Here is a 12,737-nt window from a genome sequence, read left to right on the forward strand (position 1 = left end):
GAAGCAGGCTCCCAAGGAGCAGGGAGCCCGATGCGGGACTCAATCCCAGGACCCTGGGATCATGATCTGAGCCGAAGGCAGACATTTAACCATCTGAGCCACCCAGGCGCCCAGTAGGCTTTATTTTTTAGAGCAGTTTTAGATTTAGAGAGAAGCTGAGCCTATAGTACAGTTCCCATACTTCCTGCCCCACTCCCACATAGTTTCCCTTATTAACATCTTAGATTTGTATGATGCACGTGTTAGAATTAATGAGCCATAGTTTATTTAGATTTCCTTCGTTTTTACCTCATACCCTTTCTTGGTCCAGGATCCCAACCAGGTATCACATTATATTTAGTCTTCATGTCTCCTTGGGCTCCTCTCGGGGTGACGGTTTCTCAGACTTTTCTTGTTTTTGATGACCTTGACAGAGGTTTAAGGAGTACGGGCCCAGGTATATTGTATAGAGTGTCCTTCTCTTGGAATTTGTCTCATGTTTTTCTCATTAATAAATTGAGTTTACAGATTTTTAGGAGGAAGGCCACAGAAGTCAAGTTTCATTTTCATTCTATCATATCAAGGGTACATTCTATCAACATGATTTATGATTGTTGATGTTGATTTTGATTACTTGGCCAAAGCAGTGTTTTTCAGGTTTCTTTCCTGTAAGATCTTTTTTTTTTTTTTCCTTTTTTACATAATCTACTCTTTGGAAGAAAGTCACTATGCAGTGTCCATGTAGAAGGAGTGGGGACTTATGCTCCCCCTCTTTTAGGGGGCAAATATTTGCATAATTCATTTGTAATGCTTTTGCAGGGAAGTTTTGTCTCTTCTCATTTATTAATTTACACAGTCATTTATTTATATTAGTATGGACTAACTCATGGACATTTATTTATACCTCGGGTTATAATCCAATGCTACTATATCTATTTTGTTCCAGCTTTGACCACTGAGAACTCCTTACATTGGCTCCTGTGTCCCACTGACTTACCCCAATCTTCGTGGGTTTTTTTCCCCCTTTTTTGAGCACTTCCATTTTTCCTGATACTACAATATACTCTAGGCTTATTTTGAATATTAACAGTCCATTTCTCCAACAATCCCTAGCTCCTTTTATTGGCGAGAATGGTATTAGAAACTAAGGTCAGAGTGCCAGGTATGTTCATTGCTTCTGGGTTATCATTTCTTTTAGGCCTTCTCTGCCGACAGCGCAAGCACATGCATGTGTGTATACTAAACCCAGTCTGTATACACACATCCATAAATATTTCTGTGTGTAATCATCTGTAGCCATCTTAAGTTAAACATGAGTTCTTACTGATGTCTCCAACTCTACTCCATTACCACGTGGATCATTTCAGCCTCCTCCCCTCGCTTATTTGTAAATGTCCATTCCAATAGTGAGAAACTTGGCTCCTACTATCTTCCATCCACTTACTAATTATTCAGTTCCAGTACACATGTGTAGCAGTATCAAAGTTGTTAACAAGTATCCCCATGGGAAATAACTTTATCAACTGGAGCACAGTGCTTTTGCCCAATTCCTTTTGCCCTTAGCCTTACAGACTTCATTTGTTTCTAAAGTTATGTAGGTTGACACCATTTCCCCTAACCCTTCTGGAGAAGTTGTTCATACATTTATAATACAGTTAAATTCTCTTGTCACAGTCTGCATTCCTTCCTGTGATCTTTGACCTCATAAATGATGTTTTTAAAGTTGCATACATTAAGGTTCACTATTTGGGTTGTACAGTTCTGTGGGTTTTGACAAACATATAATGTCATTTGTCCATCATCACAGACTCATGCAGAATAACCTCACTACCTTAAAAATCCCCTGTGGTTCCCCTGGCCATTTGATTAATGCATTTTATTTTTTTCTTTGTGGATTTTGTTTTGTTTTCTAAATTTTAATGCCTCTTCGGTTTTAGAATTACAAATATATCACGATTTTGCTTATGATTTGTCCTTTTTGAAGGAGGATGTTTCTGACCCCTTATGAATATGTTTACTTACATTTTTCTCTATTAACTCCAGTGTATTCTAATTTTACCTTAAAGATTTTAGTCCATTTGTATTTTCACATATGCTATTTGATAGCATTCCAATTTAATTTTTCTACACATTGAAGAAAAATTCCACACCATCTACAAAATAATCCAACCTTTTCACATTGATTTATGATGCCATTACTATAGTTTTAAGTTCCCATATATGCTTGGGTTTCTATTCCATTTTACTTACCTATTTATGTTATTATATTATTTATTATTTGTATGGCTTTGTATTATATATCTGTTTATGTATGTTCCCACACATTACTCTTCCTTTTTTAGACTTCTTTCTTGTAGATTTTTAAATTTCTACATACATTTTCAAATAAGGGATTTTGAATGAATTTTTTTAAAAAATTCACCTGGAATTTTAATGGGGGATTTCATTGAACTTATAGATAAATTTGAAGAGGATTGATATTTTTGTGATAGTGAGTCATGCACTTCAAGAGCATGGACTGTCTTCTCACTTATTCAGCCCATCTCTTATGATTTTATTAGCGTTTTAAACTTTTCTGAATGCCTGAGCAGATTTTAGAAGCTTTCTTCCCCTTACTCTGCCCAAGGTTGAATCCACTCCCATCAACCTCTCTCCCCCACTGTGTTCCCAAGATCAAGACGGCCTTTAAGGAACTCCCCAGCCTTCCGACTCTCCAAAGATACTCATAACTATTGTTAGTATGGTTGTTAGTTCTTCAAATCATTTTAGTTTCCCTTCACATTTATAGTTTTCCAGGCTTGGAGGAAAGAGTACCAGCAGCTTGCTTGAAGTCACCATGCTGAAGAGCCTGGGGGAAATTTGTTGTTAAGCCGGTGTGAATGAGGCTGTGTATTGTTTTCGTGTTTTTGTGGGGGGTGGGGCAAAGGGAAAAAGTCACCTACTTGATCCATTGCAGTACCTGTAAGATACGGACCTGACCTGGAACTGCTAGCCCAGGGGGAAACGTACAAGTGGGGGCCCACAGAGCACATGTCTAAATATTTGACGGCTTGAAATACATCTGACAAACTGTTACATAAAATACGTTGTACCCTCCTTATTCAGCAAACATAATCCTTGAACAAAATTAATCACAGGTTTCATCATTGCCGTCTTTGAGTTAATAACTGATGATGTATCACTATGTAATTCTCTGCTTTTTACATAGAGACCATCTATTAGAAATTAGAGTAACAACTGAGTGTATTTGTTGGTTTGAGTGTATTAGACATCATAATTAGGAACATATGAATGACAAGGAACCAAATATGATAAACTGGATGACAAAAACTCATTGGAGACTGGAATTCACTTTTTTCAATGTTGAGTTTGTAGTAGTATTGGCCTTATTCTGAGTTTATATTAGTTTCTTATTTTTATCTAATTTTATACCTAAATATATTCTATGAACTAGTCCTCAGATTACTGATATAGAAAGTAATTTTTTAAAAATGTTGGTGATTTTCTGGTCAGCAAATCTATATTTGGATTAGACTCCTATTTACATCATTTCCCCAGCCTTCGGAGCGCTTTGTCATATTCTGCACAACCACTGCCAATGACAAATACGCTGATCTAAAAATCTTGTACTGATGGCGGTTTTAAAACGTTTGCAAATTATTTGATACTCCATTGATCAAAAATTGCAGTCTATCTCACCTGCTCTCGAAGCTGGTGGGGTCTTTGCACCGCCTGTTGGCTAGAACGCAGTGGGAAGGTTGCTGCCTGACTTCTGGGGGTTGATTAAAAAGGACAGCTTCCGCCATTCTATCTTGGGAAACTCGGCAATGTGCAGCCGCGGCGGCAATGTGCAGCCGCGGCGGGAAAGCGCTGGCTGCCCTGAGGCTGCCTGCGGGGACCACGTGAATAGAGCGCCAGGAGCGAGATGCTCAAGGAGCCCCACGGTTGGTTGGTTGCTTCCATCCCAGGGCGGCTTCCGTGAATGAAAACGCTTTGAGGAGGGACCCAGCCACGGCCTGATCGCAACTGCACGAGGAACCCCGAGCTCCGTCAACACTGATAGGCGTGAGCAAATTTTTAATGATTGCTATTGTTCTCAGCTGCCCTGTCAGGGTGGCGTTTTCCGGAGCAATAGATCCGTGGCACGCACCGTCGCCAGGTCGTACCTGCTAAACCTGACTTTCGGAAGGCACTTAGGAGACGATCCGCATTGTTGGGCCGGTCTCTGCTGTTAGCGCGCGTTCATCCCCCTGAGCCCATTTTACCTGTAAATTAGATGTATCAGGACCCGAATTATCTGCTTCATGTCAATGTGAGGAAGATTGGACGAGATAAGACGGGAAAGTTTTTGAAAAAGTAATACTGAAACCGCTTAAAAGCATAAAGTTGAACAAAAATCAAAACAGCCGCAACAGTGCTCTCACGAAGCTCGATATTTTAAAAAAGATTTTATTTGTTTGTTTAGAGAGTGACTGCGGAGAGGGGCCGAGGGAGAGGAAAAGAATCTCCCGCTCACTCCCTGCTCAGTGCGGAGCTGAACCCGAGACCCGGAGTTCCTGACCTGAGCGGAAATAAAGTTTTGGACGCTCAACCAAGCACTCAGAGAAGCTCTATTTTAAAGTAACCTTTCCCCCCTCCTCCTTTCTTAGCCTTTTGTTTCAGGAACCTGGTACCACCCTGAAAACGACTAAGGCTGGCAGCACAACCGCAGTTCCTGTTGAAACCCGCTAGATCCTGTATTTCCCCAAAAAGCGCCCAGCCCCTTGCCCTGGGAGGGCTTGCAGGGTTTTTGTTTGTTTCGTTTGTTTGTTTTTAAAGATTTTATTTATTTGAGAGAGAGGGAGGGAGAGGGAGAGAGAGCACAAGCAGGGAGGAGAGGGAGAAGCAGTCTCCGGGCTGAGCAGGAAGCCTATGCGGGACTGCATCCCGGGACCCCGGGCTCATGACTCCAGCGGGAGGCAGACGCTTAACCCACTGAGCCACCCAAGGGCCCAGGCTTGCAGTTTCTGAAGGCCGTAGCCTGCTGCCTCCTCCTTTCCCCAGCAAAACAATAAAGCTGCTGTTCCTCTTTATCCCAAACTCTGTCTTCCAGCTGTAATTTGGTTCCGAAGCACAGAGGTCGGTTGTTGACAACACAGTGTGTGCAACGTGAAGTATTGTATTATTTCTTACATTTTCTTACCTAATCTTAGCAGGAGTTTAATATTAGGTACTTCTACTCCATCATTGATGCTATCTTTTCAGAGAGAAAAATGGGTTAATTTTTTTTTCTTAAAATTTTAAACATTCTCAGGATCTAAAGGAAAAATTTGGACAGATCATTTGGTCTGTTGTGTACAAAGTTGCCAATTCACACATTCGTTGAAATCTCTGAGAATAAAGGTTGAGAATTCTATACCTTGTTATCTTGGCTTTTCACGTTGTTCTAAGTACAGCTGTAGCACAAAGTAAGCATATTACAGGTGATCAGGTACCATCCACTTTATGAAAATCTGATTTCAGAATAGATTTCTGCACAGCTATCTGCATTTAGGCCTGTCAACCACAAGGTGGAGGCAAAGATATTTTTATTTGAAACAGGCATGCCCTCCGGAGGCTTTTCATGGTGCAGCATAAGGGGTTGCAAAATCCGTATTTCTGGGATTGTAGCATGAGAAAAGACACCTAATTCATTGTTGGAAACTTTCTTACTGGGGGAGAATCAAGATGGGTAAGTAGGTACTATCGTTAATTGCAAACTAGAATTTGCCAAAAAGCATTAGTTATAAAATGAGGAGACTCGTGGTGGTGTGTGTAGTGGAAGGAATAATTAGGTACTTTCTTGTCCTGATGGGGGAAAAGAATATCTCAGATCCTGGAAGAAATGGACAAGGAAGAAATAGCCTCTGGGAAAGGCCATCTTTTGACTTATCTATGACTGGGTTTTCTTTAATGGGAGACAAAAATTTCATTCCATAATCGACAGCATTTTCATAATGCAATGGCAGACAGAGGGCAAGTGATATTAGAAATTCACCCTTGCCCAGTATAACCACTTAGCCAACCAACAGGTCCTTTACTGGTTGATTTCAGATGCTTCTCTTTTTCTAATTTGGGTGAGGGTGCCAAGCTTTTTTTTTTTTTTTTAAGATTTTATTTATTTATTTGAGAGAGAGAACAGAGGGAGAGGGAGAGGGAGAAGCAGACTCCCCGCTGAGCAGGGAGCCCGAGGCTGCCAGGCTTGATCCCAGGACCCTGAGGCCGAAGGCAGATGATTAACCAACCGAGCCAGCCAGGTGCCCCATGTGCCAAGCTTCTAAAGCATGATGTGCAGGGGTTTGCACAGCAGGTTCCATTCAAGACTGATTAAACCCGAATCTCTGAGAATCACTGGTCTATAGATTGGGTGAAGGTGAGGCTTTGGTGGTGGGGAGAGGTACACAGAAGGAAGACCAGAGTCATAAAAACACAAGCTTCTAAGCCTTCTTGTTTATTTTTAGCTATTTGGAAATTGGGTAAACTGTCAAGTTGACTCAATTCTTGTTTCATTAGAGCATATTGCTGTTGAATTAAATGACATAATAGAAAGGCTTTCCTCTTGTTAGGTTTTTAAATTAAAATCTCCATAAAAAGGAGCTTTGTTTGTTTTAAGCATTTCCAGGAAAAGGCATTAATATACTAATCCTGTGTAGACCACTTAAGGTGATGATCTCAGGTGATCCTTTAGGAATCACTTGTGGAATGACTTAGGCATCTAGAAAAACACAGGGAGTTAGTACTACAATTGGAAAGACATTAAGCCTCGTAAAGGACAATGCAAGTTACAGAAGTTTTGTGTGATGGCTAAACTTTATGGGTCAACTTGGCTAGGCTATGGCAGCCATTTGTTTAGTCAAATGTTAGTCTAGATGTTGCTGTAAAGGTATTTTGTAGATGTGATTAACATCAAACACTGGCTGACTTTACGTAAGGGAGATTACTACCCTTGACAATGTGCATAGGCCTCATCCAACCAAAGGCCTTAAAAGCAAAACTCTACCCAGAGTAGAATGCATATAAACTATGCATATAAAGTCTAAAACTAAAACTTGTATTAGAATGATGGTATATTTGGGTCAGAGATCCCTAATATAAAAGAAACCGATGAAAGTTGTTCAGAGCTTGCTGGAAAATATATTCCAGCATATAAATATAAATATATTCCAGTATATAAATATATTCCACCATGAAAGCACTACTTCAACCCATCATGTAATATTTATCGAATACTTAGTGACAAAAAACACTCCATTCTACTTGGTCAGGCATAAAAATGCTTGATCAAAACGGGCTTGTTTGTAGTGGTTAATGAACAATTTGTAAATGTAATTTCTCAAGAACGGAGCAGAATTTTCCAAGATTAATCTTACAGAGCAATAATTCTGGGTGATATCCAAAGAAAAAGGGGTCAGTGGTTAAATTTAGGGAATACTAAATTGTACACAGTCAATTGTGACTCTTCAAGGGAGATACATTATATTGTTTCCAGAACTAATTTCATCAGGGAACACATTCTTCCAGTATGCCCATTAATCTTATATGGCATACTGGACTTGAAGGCTAAGTCTCTGCTTTGCTCTTCACTGTTAACTGTGGGCCACTCATTTTTTTGGAGTTTCATTCTCTTCTTATTTTTATCAATGATGTTTACATCCCAGAGTTGGTTTTGAAGCTTCAGCAAGGTACTTTTGGAAGTAAAAAAATAACTAAATATGTAGTGCATAGTTTGTTGCCTTTTTTTTTTTTTCCTTCATGGTATCTGAAGAATTTTTCTATTTGAGGTTAATTTCCCATTTTGGAATCTTTGTGGGAGGTAAGACTGGAACCTTCTACAGAAGCTGCAAGGGGACAAGCATTTTATTTCCCAGTTCCTGGCAGCTGAAGTCTTGAGTATTTGACCTCGGCTTAGTTAATGAAATTCTTTCTGCTGAGAAGACTTAGAATCTTGAGGCATGACCAGGGATGATTTTGGTTAATGGGACTCCACTTATCTTTATCTTTAGCTCTAAAATATGCTCATCTCTACCATATAACTCTACATCTACCATGAGATAAATGTAAATTCCTTCAGGCAATTAGTTTTAGAAGGTTTCCTTGGCTTGTATTGGTTTCAGAGAGGTGCTTATTCTAAAAGTATGATCGTTTTTTCAAAATAAAACCTGTCAACTTAGAACATTGATTTTTTTTCCCCTGAGCAAAGAAAGCACATAGAAATAATATCCTCTACAGTGTACATGTGGTAAATTGAATTAAGCTGAAATCAGGTGTTGAGAATTTTGATCCAATAAATTGCTCTGAGGAGTCATCTTTAGCAAAGATAAAAATGTTCAGACCACAGAGATTTTTATGCAAGGCAGCTGTTACTTAATGCCACACAACCTGAAGCTGGGAGCACAAAGTTGTTCTCAGGAAGATGGTGGTGGTGGTTCTTTAAGAAGTGAACTATCCCAGGCTATTTATGATAGAAGTCTGGCTAACTTTTCCTTAATGGTACCTATTAAGCCTGAGAAGCAATCAAGAAATGGAACTTAGGGTGTTGGGAATTTGAAAGTGGATACTTAATGTTGTGAATCTTCCAGAAAGACACAGCAGAGAGCTAGAAAAAAGCAGGGGTTCGTGAGGTTGGGGCTGCCTATCGCAGCATCTTTGTGAAAATCACAGGGACAGAGCTGAAGATCAGCGTTGTAACATCCTCAGGAAAATTTATGGTCTGCATTATATTTATTTTTTATAGTAAATTATCAAACTTGTTGTATAAAGAAAATGTAGCTGATAAAAAGCAGGGAGTATCCTACTGGTCTCCCCAGGAGCTCTGGTTTTGCTTAGGTTAGGCCATGAGATATTCCCAGGTGGTTCCAACAACAGATCTATGAGAATAATGAAAATAAATGTTAGAAAAACTGCTAATGGGCAACAATCGTAATACCACTCAGCAGATGTTTATAAGGTCTGGTTATTTTTATGTTAAAAGAGAGACCTGTCTAACATGACACATATTATCCACAATGACCCACCTGATGGGTCCAGAATAAAAATGTAAGAAATTCCCAAGACCTGTGTAGGAGGCCATCACTGTTATGTTAAGGTACATCATAGCTTTTCTTTCTTTCTTTGAATTAATGTTGTGTGTAACTTTGTGCTCGCAGAATGAATGGTTATGGCCAAAACAAAAAAATGCAGCAACCAATAGCACATGAGCCTCCCTTGTCATGGGATTGAGAGAATAGTTTTTTTTAGTGACACAGTGAGTTTTTGTCAAATCCCCCTCTACTTTGTAATGAATCAAATATGATCCCCCCCCCCACCTTGGTTACCAAACCCACCAAGACTGGATAGCAAAGTTATACCATAGTTCTGTTTGCACAGTGTAAGAAATTCCATCTTTCGTTGTCCTGCGTTTATGCCTTTGAGATGGGAGACCCGTTTGTGCTTTCCTCACTAGTTTCTCTCACGGTGTAAGCACCTGGTTATGCTGAGTGTGATTCTGGTAGTGTTTTCTATCCAACTTGAGTCTGCAATGGGAGCCTATTCCTTTATCTGTTGGCAACCCAGGGAACACTCTTTCCAAAGCTGAAGGAAGAAGCTAACTGGCCTTGTGGGATTTATCAGGAGACTATAATTCTCTCTCTAGTGAGGTATGCCACAGTCAATTTTGGGGCTTGAAGAAAGAAAGTGATCAAGGGGACCAATAACGGTCAAGAGGACAACTCCGGTTTATAATATGCTTTTAGTTAAGAATGAAACTGCAACACACTGTTGGCTGGAAGCCCTGAATTGGAGGTGTACTTAAGGATGAGAACCCTCTGAAACCAAGGCTTCAGCTCCTCCATCTGCCGAAATACAGGCTTTCGTTGAGATAGAATGCAGAGCCAGCCACAGTTGGTTTAACGGTTTTAGGAACTGCTTCACACTCAACAGTATGTGCCCCTAGGAAGAGAAAACTTAGAAGAAAAGGGATCTATTCTAGAGCAATTTAAAACATGAAAAGACTGATGGATCTGGGGGAAACTCATTTGAGTTTAGATTCACGTTATACGTAGTCGAAACAACAGCAGCAATGTTGCTGGTAGGACTGCCATTTCCTAGGCATTTCTACACATCCCCTCCCTTTCATCATTACAACAAGGCGGAACATACTGTAATATCTTTTCACAGAAAAGGAAACTGAGCTTTAAGGAGTATAATAACTTGCTTACAAAGATAGTTGGAGTGGGGGTTCTAATGTAGAGTGGGTGATTTCAAAAGTTTCCATGACCAACCCCATTGTCCTGCCTCTCAGGATGTTAATTTTCTTTTTTACCATTTTACATTCAAAGAGTTTACATTGACAGCCTGGATATGATGGAATGATTTAATTTCCTTAGTCAATGATCTTTGCTTCCATATCATTTTGAGGAATGTTGTCAATAAATCAGCAAAATAACAGTCTTACAGCATTAAAAACCTCTGTTCAATGAAGGTCTGAAATAAACCTAAATGATTGTTTTCATCACTTTTAATCTCAAAAGTAATATCTTTAAAATGAATACAATTAAATCTGGAGAGAATAATTTTGTAATGTGCAGAGTTGAGGTCACCTTTGGTTTAAGGTATGGGGTTCTACTTTAGGCTCAACATCTTCACACATTTTTTAATGGGTGAAAGTGTAATATCTAAAATAAGCAAGTGATAATACTTCAAACATGTTGCTTTAATTTGAAAAATGTCTCTTTCCTCCTAAGAACCCTGTTGTCTTTAAGACTTGATGGACTCTGTCTTTAAACTGAGTCTTTAAACTTTGAATGTCTCAAAATTCCTGAAATGATCTCCATGTTGTCATTATCGTAGATGTGAAGTTGTAATGGATATAGTACCAAGCTGGGGACCTGGATTCTAGGCCTAAATAGGTCAGAAGTTGGTTGTGTCTATGCGTTATAAGCACCTTAACTTTTCCATAGGCTTAATATTTTCACTGTAAAATGAGTCTGAATAGATGATAGTTAGAAAGGAGACTATTCAAATTGTTCTCAGATTTTTAAAATACAAATCTGGGTTCTTTGCTGCCTTTAAACTATACTTACCTAATACACACATGCATCAGGACTATAGGATATTTTTCATTTCAACATCAATCTGAAATGAAAAAATGTTATCTAAGTCATAAAGTATTTTGAGGACTGTTGCAGGAGGTATACACAAATTTGAACCTTGCTTAGGGAAAAAGATTCTTGTCAAAATGTAGCTTTATAGTAAACTTTTTATGAGCCAGCATTCACATTTATTTAGTTTTATACTGTCTTTGCCCTTAGAATGTACAGTGTTCCAGGAAAAATAGACAAGAAAGAGAGGACAATAGTTAATAAGTGCCAATTACTGGGTGTGCCCAGAATAGTAAGGGCTAACAGAAGAGCTTGAGTCCAGGGAAGGATTCCCAAAGGAGGTAGGTGAGGCCTAAATTGAATCCTGAGACTTGATGGAAGATTTATCCAGGTTGGAGTGAGCATGAGGCAATCTGGGATGAGTCATTATGCGCAAAATCCTTGAGGTCAGAGCAAGCTGAATGTACTTGAAAAATTGCAAGTAGTTCAGGAGAACCAAAGCAGGAGGAACAAGCAGTAATGGTAGATCGAACTGGAAAGGAAGTCAAGGGTCCAAACTCTATTACAAAACAAAACTTTAGATGCAATGGAGATAGAGGAATGTACTAACTATTTTGTGTTTTACAAAGGTTATTTTGACCTCTGTATAGAGATGAGGGTGGGTGTGAGGCCTGGAAAGTGGGGGGACTGGAGATGGAAGACCAATTGGGACATTATACTGCAGGCAAAAGGTTGCCTAAACTTAAGTACCAATAATGTAGAAGTAAGTGGGGAGATAGAGATACTGAGGTGTTAGAACTGATAGGATTTATTATTGCTTGTGCCTCAACCTGTTTAAGTAAATATTAAAGGGCTGGGAGGAAAAAATTGGTAGGATTTGGAATTTGGATATATATGAAAAGTGATATCAAGGATCACTTGTTATCTTAGACAATGGGTGAATGGTGGTGATACTCATAAACTTAGGAAACACAAGAGGAGGTTTTTAAGGAGAAGATTTTGGCCATGTTGAAATTAATGAAACATTGATTTAATCTGGTTCAGAAGTGCCTTTTGCCATTCTTCTAGCGGCTGTGCCAAGTATATTTAGAATGGTCGAAAGAGGTAGATCCCTGGATATAAATGACTTGGAGTCAATGTAGTAGATGGGCATTATTTTAAAGGAAAAACATCTGTCAAAAAAAATATAGGGCAAGGAGGTTTAATAAATTATATCCCAAATATTACAGAGTGACAGGACAAATACTCACACCAAGCATTGAGAATCAAAGTGAGTGCTGTTCTAACATGAAGTCCCAGAGGCCAGCTCATTAACCTAGCTGTGAGATTAGCGTAGAAAGAGCATCTAAAGGGCTAATGCAAACTGCAGAGGGTCTCCTCTCCCAGTGCTCCAAATAATCACATGTGTGCAAGTGCCTCCACTCCATTTGTCCCCCTCTTGTCTAGCAGGTTTCTGAAAGATTGGCTATTCAGCAGCAGCACTGCTCTACATTTGCTGGGTATAAAGCAAGAACATCGTTGTAAGCCTGCCTTTTCATCATTGTAATTGAAAATACAACGTTTTTAAATGGCCATATGTTATAATAAAAAAATCTGAAAAGCAACAACAAAAAAAGAGAAGCAATGGACTTGAAGCATGTGTTGTGTGCAATTGTTCAGTTT

At 39.2% G+C, this 12,737-nt stretch overlaps 1 protein-coding gene across 2 annotated transcripts in view; it reads right to left on the bottom strand.

Annotated features, from left to right (window-relative positions):
* Positions 1-8,699: 8,699 nt before the first annotated feature.
* GC (GC vitamin D binding protein) overlaps positions 8,700-12,737 on the bottom strand; it is a 32,263-nt gene continuing 28,225 nt past the window's right edge. Inside the window, exons 12-13 of one of the 2 annotated variants that reach the window (XM_025887283.2) lie at positions 11,058-11,109; positions 8,700-8,864 (exon numbers count right to left, since the gene is read on the bottom strand). In XM_025887283.2, coding sequence (XP_025743068.1) covers positions 11,080-11,109 — 30 coding nt within the window. In that variant the 3' untranslated portion in view covers positions 8,700-8,864; positions 11,058-11,079. Of the gene's footprint in view, positions 8,865-9,674; positions 9,925-11,057; positions 11,110-12,737 lie in introns of those variants that run through there. The other variant, XM_073891778.1, reaches the window with a different exon arrangement.

This window comes from Callorhinus ursinus, unplaced genomic scaffold (assembly GCF_003265705.2).
Source record: "Callorhinus ursinus isolate GAN/ISIS: 27379988/994484 unplaced genomic scaffold, GSC_fseal_2.0 scaffold4, whole genome shotgun sequence".
NCBI lineage: Eukaryota > Metazoa > Chordata > Mammalia > Carnivora > Otariidae > Callorhinus > Callorhinus ursinus.